We start from the raw sequence: 18,452 nt of genomic DNA on the forward strand, positions 1-18,452 counted from the left end.
CGGATCCACATGGATTCTCAGGATTTTTGCATTGGGCTACCCCAAACTCACTGTCACATCACATGTCTGTGGCCACAGCATGAACCACAAAAATCATACATCCACTGTTTCGTTCAGAATATCTTTTTTTCTTGTTTTCCTCCTCTAAAAACTAGGTGCGTCTTATGGTCAGGTGCATTTTATGGAGCAAAAAATACGCTAATTCAAAACACCAGAGAGCTGGTTATCTGACCACACTCCTTAAGAAAAGCCTTTACTGATGCCCAATGCAATCTTGGAAGCCCACAACAATAAGGTGGTCGTCTCTTTTAATAAAAAAGGGATAAACTATGACCGGGTCTCTCGGTTTTATTTTAGAAAAAAAAAGCATTGCTTTGAGTAAACAATCAGTATTAAAACACAAAGGAGAACTGACAGGCAGAGAAAACGTAATGTCACAACCTTAAAGCAAAATACTTCATTTAGAAATAATAGGGGCTGCTCCCTTCCAAAATAGGGGTCTGTGTGTGGGGAGAGAAAATGCTTTAATTCAACTTTTGCCAAGCTGGTACCTGCCAGGTATTTTGGTAAACAATTCCCCCTTGCTGGCTGGGGCTGATGGGAGGTGTAGTCCAAAAGAGTTCTGTTAAATTTTCCTGAGAATGGAACAGGAAGCGCAGTTCATGAGCACTACCTGTTTGTTTGTTTGTTTACAAAAAGTTGTGTCTCCTCCCCTGCCCCCCCCAACTTCTACCGGGGGCCATGGGGGTCTGCTAAGCAGCCTGCTGGAATTCTACAAAATGCCCCAGCGATGTCGGCATTTGGGGTGGGGAGATATGGGACAGCTGCCTCCATCGTTGTGTCGCGATAGTGCGAAAATTGTGCCTGTTTAATTATTCCTGGCTTTCAAAATGGCACAGCAGCCCCGCCAGCCACACTCTGGAGAACTGTGCAATTTGTTGCCATTGTAAAACGAGCCTCTCTGCTCTCCCCTTGGGTCAGCAGCCCCTTCCTTTTTCCTGACCCTGCTGGGGGGACGGCCGGCTGGACTCCATGGCAGGCCAAGGTCTCAGAACTTCTGCAGGAATTTGAGGACCAGCTCCTGCAGCTTCACCCGGAGCGCCTCGTCGCTTTCGCACATGATGTGCGTGGAGTCCTCCTCGATGCGGATGAGGGTCTCCACGTCCTGGAAGAGCACGATGTGGCCTTTCGGGGTGTCCTCCACTTTCACGTCGCTGAAGCCGTGCTGCAGAGGGACAGGGAAAAGGGAAGGGGGAGGTGCTCAGCTGGCAAACCAGAGGCAGTGTGGCAAATGGGAGGATTTCCGAGTACGTTTCCGAGCACAATTCAAAGTCTTGGTGCTGACCTCTAAAGCCCTAAACGGCCTCAGTCCAGTATACCTGAAGGAGCGTCTCCACCCCCATCGTTCAGCCCAGACACTAAGATTCAGCGCCGAGGGCCTTCTGGCGGTTCCCTCACTGCGAGAGGCCAAGTTACAGGGAACCAGACAGAGGGCCTTCTCGGTGGTGGCGCCCGCCCTGTGGAATGCCCTCCCAGCAGATGTCAAGGCGATAAACACCTACCTGACATTCAGGAGACATCTTAAGGCAGCCCTATTCAGGGAAGTTTTTAACGTGTGATATTTTACTGTATTTTTGGTTTCTATGGAAGCCGCCCAGAGTGGCTGGGGAGGCCCAGCCAGATGGGCGGGGTATAAATAATAAATTATTATTATTATTATTATTATTATTATTATTATTATTATTTGCATTGCAGGGAGTTGGGTCCATTTGGGTCCCTGTCCAACTCTCCGGTTCTATGACTCAGCATGAACAAAGGTGTACAGGGGTCGCCCGCCCCTTGCCAGAATTATATTTAAAAGGTAAAGGGCCCCTGGGCAGGGGCCAAACATCTTGCTCTGCTTTCCTTTGGACCCCATGGACAATGCCGAGAGGGGGGTCTTGTCGTCTGGGCAGCCCAGTGTGATGGCCTGGGACTGGGGCTTCGGACCCAGAACCAGAGGAGTCTCAGTCCGCACCGGATCCTTTGCCTCAGGCATCATCTGAACCAAGTCTGGGGCCTGATCCTGAAGAGTCCCAGTCTGCACAGGTTCCCTAGCTGGGCCGAGTCAGGGGCCTGATCCTGCCCTGGCTCCAGATGTGGGGATGACCTTGTTGCCTCCAGCTGGGCCATCACTTACAGCTGCTCCACTACCGGTTGGGTCAGGGAAGGCTGAGGCGGCCTCTGGGTCTAGTAACCCACTGACGTCTCCCAAGCTGCAGAGACTCGGGTCTTAGAGAAGGAGAGACCTGAGTACTCGCAGGAGGAGTGCTCGCCTTTGGGCAAAACAGGGAGGTGAGTTGCCAAGGGATTAGGACTGGCCGTTACCCCGACAGAGATAAAAGGCTGTCAGACCCTGCCCCAGGTTGCGAGAGCAACGTTGCTGCATGCTAGATCCTGCCGGAGACCCTGTGCCTGACCTTGCCTGGTTTCCTGCCTCGTGTCCTGCCTTGGCCCTGTTGGACTGACTCCTAGGGGAACCTTTGTATTCTGGACTGGACCTGGACGGCGTTGATCGGGTTACCCCCGGGCCCAGCACACCCCGGACCTCCAGAGACACTGCCCAGGTGAGGGGGGGAGACTCCATCAGGCCAGGCCTCCTTCCGCCTGCCTCGCCCCACTCTCTGCCTCTCAATGTATATTGTATTGTTTTATGTACTGTGGCTTGCCGTTGTTTTATTGGTTATAGTTTAGATATTACTGTAACTGTTGGGTGGATTTCTGTTTAACTTTTATATGTTGATATTATTTTATACTATTCTAATGATTGTTGAATTTAACTTTTTTGATGGAGGTTACCTATTTTAAAGTTATGTTTCATTATCACATTTTTGTATTGCGTTAGATTGTTATAAGATGTACAAACACAGCGGTTTGACTTCCACCCCCAGAGGCACACTCCATTGTCCCTCACACCCCGGAGGCACACTCCATTGTCCCTCACCCCCAGAGGCACACTCCATTGTCCCTCACCCCCCGGAGGCGCACTCCATTGTCTCTCACCTCCCGGAGGCACACTCCATTGTCCCTCACCCCCCGGAGGCGCACTCCATTGTCCCTCACCCCCCGGAGGCGCACTCCATTGTCCCTCACCCCCCGGAGGCGCACTCCATTGTCCCTCACCCCCCGGAGGCGCACTCCATTGTCCCTCACCCCCTGGAGGCACACTCCATTGTCTCTCACCCCCGGAGGCGCACGCCATTGTCTCTCACCCCCGGAGACGCACGCCATTGTCTCTCACCCCCGGAGACGCACTCCATTGTCCCTCACCCCCCGGAGGCGCACTCCATTGTCCCTCACCCCCGGAGGCACACTCCATTGTCCCTCACCCCCCGGAGGCACACTCCATTGTCCCTCACCCCCTGGAGGCACACTCCATTGTCCCTCACCCCCCGGAGGCACACTCCATTGTCTCTCAGCCCCGGAGACGCACTCCATTGTCTCTCACCCCCGGAGGCGCATGCCATTGTCTCTCGAGGCGGACGGGTGCCAACCGCCTCCCCGGTGCTCTGGCCATGAAGGCAGCTGCTGCTTACCTTCTCCAGGGTCTGCACCAGTTGGTCCATGGGGATGGAGCCGCTCAGCAAAGGCTTGACGGGTTTCAGCTCTGGAACTTCATCTGCCACCCGCTTCCTTTTCTTGCCCCCTTGAGGCTGAGGAGGCTTGGGGGGCAGCTGTCAAAGGAGATGGATGTACAGCTTTATGGTTTTTTTCCTCCAAACTGTTCAGAGATGGTTGAAGCATATGGAGAGTGCCCGGTTGGGGAAATCTGATGCATAAAAAAGGATTGACTTCTCCTGCTTTAAAACCATGTTGTCACTTTAATTGTGCATTTAATTGTGCCCTAAACGGCCTCGGTCCAATATACCTGAAGGAGCGTCTCCACCCCCATCGTTCTACCCAGACACTTCTGGCAGTTCCCTCACTGCAAGAAGTGAGGTTACAGGGAATCAGGCAGAGGGCCTTCTCGGTAGTGGCACCCACCCTGTGGAACGCCCTCCCACCAGATGGCAAAGAGAAGAACAATTACCAGACTTTTAGAAGACATCTGAAGGCAGCCCTCTTTAGGGAAGCTTTTAATGTTTAACAGACTACTGTATTTTAATACTTTGTTGGAAGCCGTCCAGAGTGGCTGGGGGAACCCAGCCAGATGGGCGGGGTAGAATTAATAAATTCTAAATTGTGAAGATTTTTTAGGGGGTGAGGGGTACTTTCAGCTTACCTTAGTTCTGAGCTGTTTATCGTGTGTGTGTGCACAGAAACGCAAGTCAAATAAACAGCAATAAAAATTAATAGGTTTGAGCCCCAGGATCCTTCTCGGCTGCCTGCTGTTTGTTCCAAAATGGAACTGATTTTGATTAAGGAGTCCAGCTTCTCTTGCGAACCCCAGCACACACAAAGAAGAGAAACGTTTTGTCCCAGGGGTTTTGCTGGGATTTGGTGAGCGCAACGGCTGGTTAACTAACTGGGAAACCCCAGGGATCGGAGTCATGGGGAGCGTCCTTCACCCAAACCCTCCACCTGCCAGCACCCCAGTATTCACACCCTACCTGCAGCACATGCTTGTTGTCTTTTGTGTGCAAAACAGCCGTGACGGTCGCCAAGGAGATCCCCGGCTTCATCTCAGTGGGCACCAGTGAATCTGCAAGCTGGTGAAAGAAAGATGGAGCCACTTTATACACAGACACACAGGAGCAAATTTAGCCACTTCAAGTGCAATCAGGCAATTTTATTTTCCTGAAAACCAGAAGGATGCAAAACACTCCTCCCACAGAGTGCAACTTTTAAAGCATGCAGCAACCCTGGAAGCCTCCAAAAAGGGATTATTTGCACAACTGCCACCTCTTTCTTTCTTTCTTTCTATCTCTCTCTCTCTCTCTCTCCCCCTTCCTTCCTTCCTTCCTTCCTTCCTTCCTTTCTTTCCCTGCACCCTGAGGTCATATATTAGAATACACAGAATGAGCAAGGATGACGGGAAAAATTAAGAGATAACACAGAAGAAACGTTTATTAGAGAGTGGGACGTTTACAGAAAATATCTTAAAGGGCATTGTAAAAATGTGAATTCTCTGGCAGGCTTAGACTGACCCCTGCATGAACATAGAAAACCGTGTTAAAATAAAAAATTGGGAGAAGTATGGAGTGATAATGAAAAGTCACCCTCGATGGGGTGACTGGAAGTCATAGTAGAACTTGTGTTGTAAGAAATTAACTTGTTTTTTGTAATTTGTATTATCCTTTGATTTTTTTCCCCCTTGACTTTTTTCTCTTTTTTTACAGTCAATAAAGCAATTTAAAAAAAAGACTTTTGCTTTAATTGTGATGCTCGGCCTATTTCTCAGCTGTTGCTTTGTTAAAGGAGTCTTATGGATTGCAGTTGTTTCGCTGATGAGTTGTTAATTATTCTATGTTGGCTTCCCAGTATGTTTCTGAGCAGCGCTGCATTGGGGTCTGCCATTAAGGGGAAGAAGGAGAGAGCGATCCAGCGAAGGCAAACTGGAACCTCTGTATTCTGTGGCCTGGAAGGAACGTGCGAACAGCAGAATATCCGGCCTGCGGTAGACGGGCAAGCATGATCTGTCCTCCCCCCTCCTTTCCTTTTCGGGGGTGGGAGTGTGCCGAGCGGAGGCTTTTAAATTTTTTATTAAAAAGCCTTTCATCACAGACATCATTAAAGCCATTTTGCTGCTACAGGGACCGTAATGAGTCTCGAGGGCCGCTTGAAAACGTTTAAGGAATAAAGCAGGGAGGTGCCTTTGCCTAGATGAGAGGCTTTCATAAACCCGTAGAAGTTAATTTCCCAAGGACACAGCGGAAAGGGCGGAGGCGCTTGCCAGGCAGGGGGGACGATGGCGGCGGGCGGCTTGTCTGGCACTGAAGGATGGGCAGGGAGAGTATCGCGACCCACATCTGAACTGCTCTAGTCACTGAGCGGGCTGCGGAACCACTGAGCTGGGCGGAAAATTGGTCTGACTCGTGGAATCATAGAATCGTAAGGCTGGGAGGGACCCCAGGGGGCAATCCAGTCTGACCCCCTGCAAGTCAGGAATCACAAAATGGGAAGCGTAATGCTGGTGGTCAGCAAAAGAAGTTTAAAGACTCTGAAGGCAAATCTTTAAAAAAGTAGTATAAACACCGACAGTTGGGAAACACTGGCCTGCGAGCGCTCCAGTTGGAGAACAGCCTTTACCAAAGGTGTCATGGACTTTGAAGACGCTCAAACTCAGGACGAAAGGAAGAAATGTGCTAAGAGGAAGGCACACTTGGCAAACCCTCCCTGTGATCAGGTAGGTAAAGGTAAAGGGCCCCTGGATGGTAAAGTCCAGTCAAAGGCGACTATGGGGTTGCGGCGCTCATCTCGTTTTCAGGCTGAGGGAGCTGGTGTTTGTCTGCAGACAGCTTTCTGGGTCATGTGGCCAACAGGACTGAACCGCTTCTGGTGCAACAGAACACTGTGATGGAAACCAGAGTGCATGGAAACACCGTTTACCTTCCCGCCAGAGCGGTACCTATTTATCTACTTGCACTGGTGTGCTTTTGAACTGCTAGGTAGGCAGGAGCAGGGACCGAGCAACAGGAGCTTACTCACACCTGGAAACCTAAGTCCCCACTGTGGAAGGATGTGTCCATACATCGGATTTGCACTGTTCCATTTTTATTTTACTCCATATGACAAGGGCTATCAAAGGGGGGTGGCTTGGTTCTGGTCAGCCATAATCCCTTCACCATCCCAGCACATCCACAGGAGCCCTGCCCAGTTGCTATGTCAACCCTGATGATCCCAGACAGAAGACAATCAAGATCACAAAGAACTTGCATATGGGAGTGGATTCAGCATGGACTGAAACAAAGGACAATGATCAGATCTTCCCTCTGGGGGCAGGAAACTGTAAACTTCCCTTTGTCTCCTGGAAGTGACTCATGGGCAGGGGGAAAGGAAGAACCAGGCAGGTGACAGGACACTCAGGTTACCACCACAACTCCTCCCTCAACCCCTCCTTTCTGTAATGTATGCATGATGTCAACCCCTTCTGTAATGTATGCATGTTTCTGGGGGTGGGCTTGACCTGGAGGATGGGAATTTCAAAAGTTTTTATAAGGTCTGGCAGACCATCTTTCTGGGTCTTTCCTCTCTCTTGCAAGGGAAGGGAACCCTGTTGCAACAGTTCAATAAAGGCCAAGCCTACAGGCTGCTGTTTTGCTCCAAGTTATCCTGGTTGGTGTCTTTGTTTTTGTCCAAGGGAGCCCTCGGATTTTTTCCGGTAACAGCCTCCATGTCACAGACTCACTGTTAAGAATGTGTTCATGGAAGACCATCTTCCTTGGCTATGAGGAATTGCCAAAGAAAAAGAAGACTGTCAGAAGTTTCTCCCTAATGTTGAAGGCACCTTCCTGCGCTCAACGCACCACTTTTGTAGTGATCCCAGCTGCCACCACAAAACCCCATATAGCTTTAACAGCAGGTGTTTGGAGATAAGTTTTGTAGTGTATTTTCCTGGTGGAAATGGCTCTGCTTGAGCGACTTTTTGATTCGGTCAAAGAAATACAAAACTGGGACGAATAGGTATTTTTCCATGGGTGTCAATAATTTCTGAAGCAAACCAAAATCTTCCCACTGGGAAATTAAACATAGGGGGTACAGCCCACCCCTAGGTAGGGCCCATTCATAAGCCCAGTGGGCCCCCTCTGGATGGGGCTGACTTTTACTGTTCAATGCAACCCCCACCATCACCGAAAAGAACCACCACCTCATTGTATGACTCCTCGGCTTAACGGGACCAGAGAAATAAGCACATTTCAAGAACAGCTAAGTACATGGAGAGTCTGCTGCAAGGGGGGCAATTATTTTCCCAATTAGAAACACGCTCCTGGACTCGGAGTTCCAATTCAGGCAAATGGGCTCTTTAAATGCAAATGAGCATATCGGCGCTCCCTTCTAAATTGGATGGGGAGATGCAGCAGTGGGGGCAAGCCCTGCGTTCGTTAGGGAAGCTAGTTAATTGCACACAGGGCTCTGCGTTGCGTTTTTACACCCTGTGCTAAATGACACCCCTTTGAGCTGCAATAAAAGGGGGGGAGCAGTTTCAGCTTGTGGGCTCTCTTTCTAAAGTAGTGCAAAGTTTGTTTGCAAGGAAGAAGGCGGTGCTTTAGATCAGAGGCTGAACTGGATTCCACGGGATTCCATTGGATTCTTCCGAGATCACGCAAGGCTAGCCTGTGAATCACTGCAGTACAGTGGTGCCTTGGTTCTCAAACTTAATCCGTTCCGGAAGTCCGTTCCAAAATCAAAGCGTTCCAAAACCAAGGCGTGCTTTCCCATAGAAAATAATGCAAAATGGATTAATCCACTCCAGACTTTTAAAAGCAACCCCTAAAACAGCAATTTAACATGGATTCCACTATCTAACGAGACCATTGATCCATAAAATGAAAGCAATAAGCAATGTGCTGCAGTCACACAACCATCAATCAGTAGCTGAACTGGGTTCCACACAGTCGCAAAACCAAAAACGCAAAATAAATAGCAAAAACAGACCGATCTCAGCGTAAGACTCAAAGCAGAAGTGTGGCACTCAATTCGGAAGCATAACACCCAAAATGGAGCACGTTTAGCTTCCAAGGAAAGTTTGCAAACCGGAACACTTACTTCCGGGTTTGCAGTGTTTGGGTTCCAAGCTGTTTGAGTACCAAGGCGTTTGAGAACCAAGGCACCACTTTACTGGAATGATGGCCATCTTCAGATATCTGAAGAGCTGTCACAAGGAAGAGGGAGCAGCTTATTTTCTGCTACTCTGGAGGGTAGGACCCAAACCACGCTGCAAGAAAGGAGATTCTGACTAAACCTTAGGAGGAACTTTCTGGCGATAAGAGGCGTTCAGTGGTGGAACAAAGTACCTGGGAAGGTGCTGGGCTTTTCAAGCAGACATTGGGTGTCCATCTGTCAGGGATACTTGAGCTCCGATTCCTGCGTTTCTGGGGGTGAACTAGGGGTCCCTTCCAACCAGGATTCTATGTATTTTTGTGGGCTGTGCAGTTGCCAGGCAAAACAGAGAAATGGCTCCCTCTTTAGGCTAATGCCTACTACGTGGCAGCTGACTCCTCCAAGCACCTTGAACGCAAGTCACATGAAGCCACCAGGATTGGGACCAAAACTAGCCTCAGCTGCCAGAAATGCATACGGAGGGCTCAGCTAAAAGCAGCAATTGGGGTTTGGACCCGGGTGGGGATGAACCTGCTGTCTTGCAAGCCATGAGATGCTTAAATCATACAATCATCGTATTCTTTGGCGATCCCTCATAGCCGAGGAAGACGGTCTTCCATAAACACGGTTTTAACAATGAGTCCGTAAGTGACTGTGGAGGCCAATTCTGGATCCACACATCCTTTCACAGTGGGGGCATTGGTTTCCGGGTGGGAGTTGATCCTGGTGTGGATTTGCCAAGCATGCCTTCCTCCTAGCACGTTTCTCCCTTGCGTCCTGAGTTCGAGTATCTTTGAAGCCCATGACACCTCTGGTAAAGGCTGTTCTCCAACTGGAGCGCTCGCAGGCCAGTGTTTCCCAGTTGTTGGTGTTTATACCACATTTTTTAAAGATTTGCTCTGAGAGAGTCTTTCAACCTCTTTTGTTGACCACTGGCATTACGCTTTCCATATTTTAGTTTGGAATAGAGCAGTTGCTTTGGAAGACGATCATCAGGCATCCAAACCACATGACCAGTCCGATGAAGTTGATGTTGAAGAATCATCGCTTCGACACTGGTGATCTTTGCTTCTTCTTCACTCACAAGGGTCATAGGAACGTGCAGGCCCATTCACCACAACAAGGTGATGATCTAATGAGTGGGCACAGAATCAATGGAGCCACCAGTGGTCATTGATAGTCCAACCTGTGTCCTTGTAGGAATTGCAACTAAAGCAGGCGGTCCCAATCCTTGGCATGTCCAGGCAGGTCTGGGAATGTCCTGCCTGAAATCCTGTGTCGGTGTGAAGACCCAGGTTTCCAAAGGTTTGAGGAGGAGCCGTGGCTCAGGGCGAGAACACCTGTTCTGCGTGCAGAAGGCCCCAGGTTCAATCCTCAGGTTTGGGACTGGGATCGAATCCTGCCTGAAATCCCAGAGAAGCTGCTGCTGCTGCTGCCGGCCGGTGTGAACAACACTGAGCTAGAGGAACCAAGGGATAAGGCAGCCCCCTGGGTTCCTCCCTACGTCCAAGTCAGGCTTGAGGAATTCTCTCCCTCCCCCCACCCCTGATGGTTTCAAGAAGCAGGGAGGAAACAAGAAAGCTCTTAAAAGGTAAAGGGACCCCTGACCATTAGGTCCAGTCGTGGCCGACTCTGGGGTTGCGGCGCTCATCTCGCTTTATTGGCCGAGGGAGCCGGCGTACAGCTTCCGGGTCATGTGGCCAGCATGACTGAGCCGCTTCTGGCGAACCAGAGCAGCGCACGGAAACACTGTCTACCCTCCCGCTGGAGCGGTACCTATTTATCTACTTGCACTTGGACGTGCTTTCAAACTGCTAGGTTGGCAGGAGCTGGGACCGAGCAACGGGAGCTCACCCCGTTGCGGGGATTCAAAGCGCTGACCTTCTGATCGGCAAGTCCTAGGCTCTGTGGTTTAACCCACAGCACCACCCGCGTCCCTATCTCCTTCATAGTTTGGCTGTAATTCTACACGGCCTCCCTCTTCCCTGTCAGCTACAGGAGAAGAGGGAGGCGATCGCCACCATTCCCCCTCCTCTTCATTCCAGTTCCTGACAGTCCATCCCCCCAACACACCTCCACCCCATATCTTGGTTCGCCTTCACTCACTCACCTCTGGTGTGATTTCAATCTTCTCATAGCGGCGTTTGAATGGGAGGGTCAGCACCTCGGCTCTGCGGTAGGACATGGGTGGGGGCAGACAGTCGACCATCAAGTCCGTGCGGTGGGCCTGGGTGGGAGGGGGCTGGGTGTACTGCTCCGGACAAACAACGTGGAGAGGCTGCCATGGGGAGGGAGGGAGGAAAATAGTCAAGGGACAGACACACATCCATGCCCTGATCCGTAAGCCCCTGCGGTAGATGCCTTGTTATAATTTATTACATTTATTTTATACGTTGTCCTTCATCCAAAGATCACAAGGCAGTTTACATGTATCAAAACAAGAACCTCTTTCTTCTTTGGAAAAAAAAATATATATTTATCTGGTTTTTCAAATCAAAATTTTGCAATCGTATATCGGACATAGATCATAAAAACAAGATCCCAAGGAATCTCCCGGACTTGCATCCTCTCCTTTGTGGGTCCGATTATTCATCATTTCCTCCTGCATCTTTTAGAACAATCCAAATCTTTTAGATCTCCGTTGTGCCCAGAATTCACTCTTAAACGGCAAGTGATATTCCAATCCTAGTGACAAATTTAACTGTTTACAATGGTATTTAAGATAAGTTATAAATTTCCCCCATTTCTTATGGTTGGCGGGGCGCAGCTTCCATCCTAAGCCTTTGCGGGGATTGCTCTCCTCCCGAGGAGGCTTGGGAGGGAAGCTGCACGCCCGCCAGCCTTATGGTTGGCGGGGCGCAGCTGGCAGGCGTGCAGGGAAAAGGGAGGCTGCCAGCAAAGCCGCTCAGCCCCCCTGCTTCCTGGGGCGCCCCTGAGAGGCCGGCACCCTGGTGCGACGCACCACTAAGCCCTATGGGAAAGACGGCTCTGACGTTGACGGTCAGATAGGTTCAACAATAGAACCCATTGCCTAGGAAGGGTAAGTGGCCTCTCCTGGGCTGGAGGTCTTCAGGCAGAGGCTGCCACCTGCATCAAACCTGCGATTGGGCCAGGTGACCTTCCACCCCCTGTTCAACTCTTATGATTCTACAACGCACAGCTGCTGTGTTCTGGAAATGGCCAAGTGTTTGGGGCAGGAATGGGGAGCCTGTAGCCTTTGAGATGCTGCCATGTCCCACCATCGCTGGCCCTGGAAGGCCCTAGCCTTGGTCTAGTGGGAACTGCCCAGCTTGGCTCTGCAGCGAGGCCCGTTAAGTGGAGAGAGGTCTGCCCTGGTGTACCTGGACTTCTTTGAGTAATTTGGAGAACTGGATGAAGTTCAGCCTGGTGTCGATGGGGCAGTAAACGCATTTCATAGCCAGCGGCTGGTATGGAGCCAGGGCATCGAGATAGGAGAAGTCGGGCTCTGTAAATGGAAAGAGAGAGAGAGAGGGATCGGACAAAACACACGCAAACCTTGGGGAAGGTCTCCTCCGGTTTGGAGGAAACAACAGCTAAACGGAAACAATTTCTACGTAAACCATAAGATCTAACTAAAGATACAACAATAATATCAATAACAGCAACAAGCTCTCTCCATAAACAATACTCCAGTGCAAGAATCTGTTCAACAGTCTCAGCTTTTGTAGCTGGAGTCAGTCCGCACTCCACTCTCCCAGGCTCTTACCTGTAAATATAATGGTGTTAAGGCTGGACTTCCCCCACAGCTCCATGAAATGCACCACGTCCCCAAACCGGAGTGAGGGGTGTCCTGTGAAGACCACGCAGGGCTGCTTGAAGTCGTTGCTGAAGTCTCCGTGGATGCTAGGGTAATGTCTGAGCTTGTTCGTCTGAATGAGCTGGAAGGAGAGAAGGGAGGCTGTCAGAAACCTCCTTTCCCTTTCCCGCGTTCTTCCTTTATTGACATTCGAGCACCGCTCTCGACACAAGTTATTTATCGCTACCTACGGAATCGGCTCGCGTGCCTCTCTTGCACGCAAACGTGTTCAAAGCGTCCTGGCAAAAACGCGTGCCGATACGTCCCTGCAAAAACATTCCAAAGCATAAAGCGACGATCCAAACGAGCGATTCGTCTAGATAGCTTTAAAATAGTAGGTATACAATCGATGCTAAAACACTCTTTCAGATTGCAAGGGAAGCTCGTGTATTAGCAACCAAGGTTATAGCGATAATCATACAGTAGAACCTCGGTTGTCAAATATCTCCTTTGACGAACGTTTTGGAACCCGAATGCCGAAAACCCGGAAGTAAATGATTCAATTTTTGAATGCGCCTCGGAAGTTGAACGGCTTCCACTGTGTGTCTCCCCCCCCCTTCCGATTTTCACTGCTGAAATTGACATTCTCCCTTTGTGCCTCGGTTGTCAAACGTTTCAGAGGTTGAACTGTCTTCCGGAATGTGTTTCGTTCGACAACCAAGGTTTCACTGTACTGTATATTGATGGGAATGATAAAACTTTCATTTTTTTAAAAAAAAACAGAAGCATTTTTACTTGGTATTATAGGTCAGGACATTAATAGGCAAGATGTTAAATTGTTTTTATATGCAACAACTGCGGCAAGAGTATTGTGAGCCCAGAAATGGAAACAAGAAGAAATTCCGACGAAAGAAGAATGGCAGACGAAATTAATGGACTATGCAGAATTGGACAAAATGACAGGAAGGATTCGAAACCTGCGGGACCAGAGATTTGCAGAAGATTGGAAGAAGTATATGAATTATTTGAAGAGCAACTGTAATCAACAAATTACGCTAGTCGGACTACAAGAAGTTTTGTAAGGAGAAATATACGAAGTGTTACGAAGTAGAAAAAGATAGAGCTATTGGTTATGAGTTTTAAATATAATAGGGAAGATAAGAAATGCATACTAAAGAGATTACCGTAGATAGGAAAATTTTCAGGCAGGATTGATGGAAGTCAAAAAAATTGAATAAGATGTAAAAGTATGTTTAATTACTGTTGAAAATGATAAGTTAAAAAACTAATAAAAGTTTATATAAAAAAGTAAAAAAAAAGGGGGGGATGATAAAACTTTCTGGGTAATTGTGCTGTTCACAGCACAAACAACAACACTAGCTACTAGCCATCAGTGGCCCTTTCCTCATCCATGGATTTGTCTAATCCTCTTTTAAAACCATCTAGGCTGGTGGCAGGGAGTTCCACAGTTTAACTTAGCTAACACTAAGCTGGGTGGACCAATGGTCTGACTCAATACAAGGCAGGATCCTGTGCCCCTGGTATCTGACAGTTATCAGCTGGGTCCTGGGCCAGTAGAAACCACCTGAGAGGCCAGCGTAGAATTGTGGAATCGTAGCGTTGGAAGGGACCTTGAGGGCCATGTAGTCTAACCCCCTGAAATGCAGGAATTTTTTTTGCCTGATGTGGGGCTCGAACCCACAACCCCAAGAGTGGGAGTCTCATGAGCTATTTGGCGTGCCCTCCTCTTTCTACAAGATGGCTGCCCAGAAACACACCTCCCCACTCGTTTCCTAGCGAGAAATCTAAATGCGCACATGCGAGCCACACTGGGAGTTAATAAGCCCTCCGTCTTGCAAGTGCGCCTGTAATTAAGCATGGAAGAGATTTCTCCTCAGAGCCCGCCGAGGCCAGCTCTTCAACATCTAAGCGTTACCTCCAGCAACGGGAGTTGGAGGCCCAGCGAAGGACGTGCTAGATGAGGATTATACTTCAAAATGTGGATTTCATGGAGAGCGAGAGAGAAAGAGAGAAAGAGGGAGAGGGAGAGGGAGAGGGAGAGGGAGAGAGAGACCCCTGCAAGCAGCTATCGAAATTTCAGAGACAACCCGAAGGAAGCAGAAACTGCCTCAGAGGTGCCGGCGGGCATTTCCCACAACAAGGAAAGAGGGGTTTGTGAGATGCCATAAATGCCGTCAGATTTGCCTGTGGATTAGTAAGGGAAGCATGAGGTTTCTGTAGCAGGTTTTGACAGCTCTTCCTCCACCAAAGGTGGCCTGGGTGAGTCTGCTGGGGGACTTGACTCGCCTGAAAGGAAGCCTCACCTCAAAACATGCCGAATAAAAGGCATATAATCTCAAAAGGGTTATTAAAATCATAGAATTGTTGAAAGGGACCCTGAGGGTCATCTAGACCAGGGGTCAGCAAACGTTTTCAGCAGGGGGCCGGTCTACTGTCCCTCAGACCTTGTGGGGGGCCTGGACTATATTTTTTTTTGGGGGGGGAACGAATTCCTATGCCCCAAGGGTGACGCTGTGGGTTAAACCACTGTGCTGCTTGGGCTTGCCAATCGGAAGATCGGCTGTTCGAATCCCCATGACGGGGTGAGCTCCCATTGCTCAGTTCCAGCTCCTGCCAACCTAGCAGTTCGAAAGCACGTCAAAGTGCAAGTAGATAAATAGGTACCGCTCCGGTGTGAAGTTAAATGGCGTTTTCTGGTTTCGCCAGAAGCGGCTTAGTCATGCTGGCCACATGACCCGGAAAAACTGTCTGCGTACAAATGCCGGCTCCCTCGGCCTTTAAAGCGAGATGAGCGCTGCAACCCCAGAGTCGTTCACCGGTGATTAAACCGGTGGCGATAAAAACAACTTTTGTCCCTCGTTTGCAGCATTTGGAAGGTCAATGAGCAAGGCTGTAAATCAGAGAAATCTAGGATGCCGTCTCTGGCAAGGCCAAAATACATGGGCAATTCATTTTGTGTAGGTCTTCACACCCAGAAATTTCAAAACTCCTTTTGAAGATCGATAAGGAAGCAGGTGCTCTGTGGGTTGAATTCATGTCCCTTGCTCCCTCTGGCTGCCTTTAGTGGGAGGGGGAAAGGCCATTTTCCATGCTAGGGTTTTTACTTCTTGAAATCTGGCAAGCCTATATTAGCACTTATGGGTTTGAACATGAGAGGACGCAGTACTGGCCCTTTCATATCTGGGGACTCAAAATAACCCCCATATTAGCTACATGTGGAGAACTGCAAAAAGAAAGAAAAAGGAAGAAAATGCAGGGACCGAACCACTGCCCAGTTATGACGTTTCAGCCACATCCCTCTGAGAGGCGTCAAATAGCATCATCAGAAAGAGCCACAGAGCTTCTCAGTAACGACAGAGTCCCCTGCAAGTGAATGGTGAATCCTTAAAATGCGATAATTGGCAGAGAACTTTTTCTGCATCTGGAGACTCTTAGCTAAACTTTTTTTATTATTTTAAGGGAGGAAGACATTTCTGTAAGTTCCTGAAATTCTGCAGAGCTACATATCTTTGAAAAGCAATTTCCCCTAAAATGCGTTTCACTATCATATGCCTTTTTATGTACGCTTTACACCGGCAGATGCTGGCTGGAGGAGCGCACTGCAAAATTTGGGGAAGTGTGAATTCTGAAAGAGGGCCATGTTCTAGTCTCGTACTGTTTTGGAAAGCCCTTTACACTCATACCTTGGGTTACAGACACTTCAGGTTGCATTTTTTGGGGTTGTTGTTGTTGTTGTTTAGTCGTTTAGTCGTGTCCGACTCTTTGTAACCCCATGGACCAGAGCACGCCAGGCCCTCCTGTCTTCCACTGCCTCACACAGTTTGGTCAAACTCATGCTGGTAGCTTCAAGAACACTATCCAACCATCTCGGCCTCTGTCGTCCCCTTCTCCTTGTGCCTTCCATCTTTCCCAACATCAGGGTCTTTCCCAGGGAGTCTTCTCTTCTCATGAGGTGGCCCAAGTCTTGGAGCCTCAGCTTCAGGATCTGTCCTTCCAGTGAGCACTCAGGGCTGATTTCCTTCAGAATGGAGAGGTTTGATCTTCTTGCAGTCCATGGGACTCTCAAGAGTCTCCTCCAGCACCAGAATCCAAAAGCATCCATTCTTCGGCGATCAGCCTTCTTTATGGTCCAGCTCTCACTTCTATACATCACTACTGGGAAAACCATGGCTTTAACTATACGGACCTTTGTTGGCAAGGTGATGTCTCTGCTTTTTAAGATGTTGTCTAGGTTTGTCATTGCTTTTCTCCCAAGAAGCAGGCGTCTTTTTTGGGTTACGGACTGCTGAAACCCGGAAGTACCGGAACGGGTTACTTCCAGGTTTCAGCAGTCGCGCATGCGCATACGTGCAACTGCAGGTTGCGAATGTGCATCCCGCACGGATCATGTCCGCAACCTGAGCGTCCACTGTAAATGCAAACTGGCTGGAATTTCTCCCTCGTTCCTTCCACCCACCCTCCTGCGTGAGGTGGGATCAGGTGGGCAGGGCAATTCTCTTACCTCCGCATGGGGGAAGGGTGGCTCTGGCAGGTACACCTTCGTCTGCTTATTGTGACACAGCCTGAAAGGCGGGGGGAGAGAGAGAGAGAAAGAGAAAAACAGAGAAAAACAAGCCAGATTTACAAACCCATCTGGCAACCCATTGCAGTTCAGCACTGCCACCTAGTGCTCAAATCTCCCAACCAAGCAGAGAAATTTTGTGCTGACAGCTGGCAGCATCGTCTAGCCCAGCAGTTCCCAGACCACCCTCCTTTGGTCCCATAAACTCAACCCCTGTTCCCCCTATCCCAGAGGTTTTCAACTTTTTTGAGTCCACGGTTCCCTTAACCAACTGCATTCTTTCTGCGCCCCCCCCCCCGAGAGGCTCAGGAGCAGGCCCAGATTGGGGGGGGGGGCGCATATGGGCTACTTGCAGATTCCAAAGGGGGCATCGGTCAGCATATTCACAATCGCAGGGGATGCACTGGGGCGGATGCGCAAAGGCGGTGGTGGGCAGATTCCCTGGGGCCATGGCTGGCAGTGCGAGAGAAAGGCTTCCCAAGCGTCCGGAGCGGGGCCTGTGCTCGGCTCCGCAGAGGAGCGCAGAACGGGCGCCAGGTGGGTGGAGGTGATCAAGGCTCCAGCTGCCAGCGCGCCGCGAACATGATGGCGGACCATGTTTTTCATGCTGTTAAAAGTTGGTGAGTTTTTGTTTGAAATCTTGTTTGCCAAAAATTAAAACCACATGTACCTTAAAGATAAGTGTGTTGGCTTTCTTATCACTATTTTTTTTTGAAAATGATGAAAAACTGATGAAGATGTGGCCTTTTGTTTAAAATTTTGTTGACTAGGCCAGGAATATTACTTACACCCGAGGAGTACATATAGCTCAACGAGGATAAAATTGGGTGGAAACCATGTTTTTTAAAGAAATAGTGGCTTATGAGCAATAGTGGCTTTCTCACAAGCATACATCTTTTTTAGGAGTAGAATAAGAAGATGGAGAAGTTTTAATTATAATTTAATCATAATTAATAGTCAAAGCTGTCTACTTAAAAATAGATTTTTAAATACACCATTGAACTATTAAAAATTGCATAATTCGTTTTAAAATGAATCATGTATTTATTGTAAAATGTATTTAAAATTATAATACATTATGAAAAAATTATGTTATGTACTTACTTATTTATAAGACTTCAGTTATTCCCAGGGTAAAAAAAACGGGGGCCCATTATCTACCTGGCCTGGGCCTCTGCCTGGCTCTGCAAGACCCTGCTCAGGAGCCCAGTTATGTCCCCCACTTGCCTGCAGAGCTGGCAGCCTCTTGCCCTTTTTCGAACACCCTCCCTGGTGGAGCGTTCCCTCAGCCTCCTCTCCTCTCTCCTTGAGAGTCCTCTGGGCAGCCGCCGCCACTGCCCCTGGTCTCTGAGCCACCTGCCGCCCCACAGGGGC

General features: G+C 49.2%; 1 protein-coding gene across 1 annotated transcript in view; it reads right to left on the reverse strand.

Moving 5' to 3' along the window:
• Nucleotides 1-330: 330 nt before the first annotated feature.
• INTS9 (integrator complex subunit 9) overlaps nucleotides 331-18,452 on the reverse strand; it is a 65,447-nt gene continuing 47,325 nt past the window's right edge. The window contains exons 11-17 of the mRNA XM_082217581.1: nucleotides 17,019-17,079; nucleotides 12,467-12,638; nucleotides 12,081-12,205; nucleotides 10,850-11,017; nucleotides 4,590-4,688; nucleotides 3,576-3,713; nucleotides 331-1,225 (exon numbers count right to left, since the gene is read on the reverse strand). Of these exons, the coding sequence (XP_082073707.1) occupies nucleotides 1,049-1,225; nucleotides 3,576-3,713; nucleotides 4,590-4,688; nucleotides 10,850-11,017; nucleotides 12,081-12,205; nucleotides 12,467-12,638; nucleotides 17,019-17,079 (940 nt within the window). The 3' untranslated portion in view covers nucleotides 331-1,048. The remainder of the gene's footprint in view (nucleotides 1,226-3,575; nucleotides 3,714-4,589; nucleotides 4,689-10,849; nucleotides 11,018-12,080; nucleotides 12,206-12,466; nucleotides 12,639-17,018; nucleotides 17,080-18,452) is intronic.

This window comes from Podarcis vaucheri (genome assembly GCF_965113315.1).
Source record: "Podarcis vaucheri genome assembly, chromosome: 3".
Lineage (NCBI taxonomy): Eukaryota > Metazoa > Chordata > Lepidosauria > Squamata > Lacertidae > Podarcis > Podarcis vaucheri.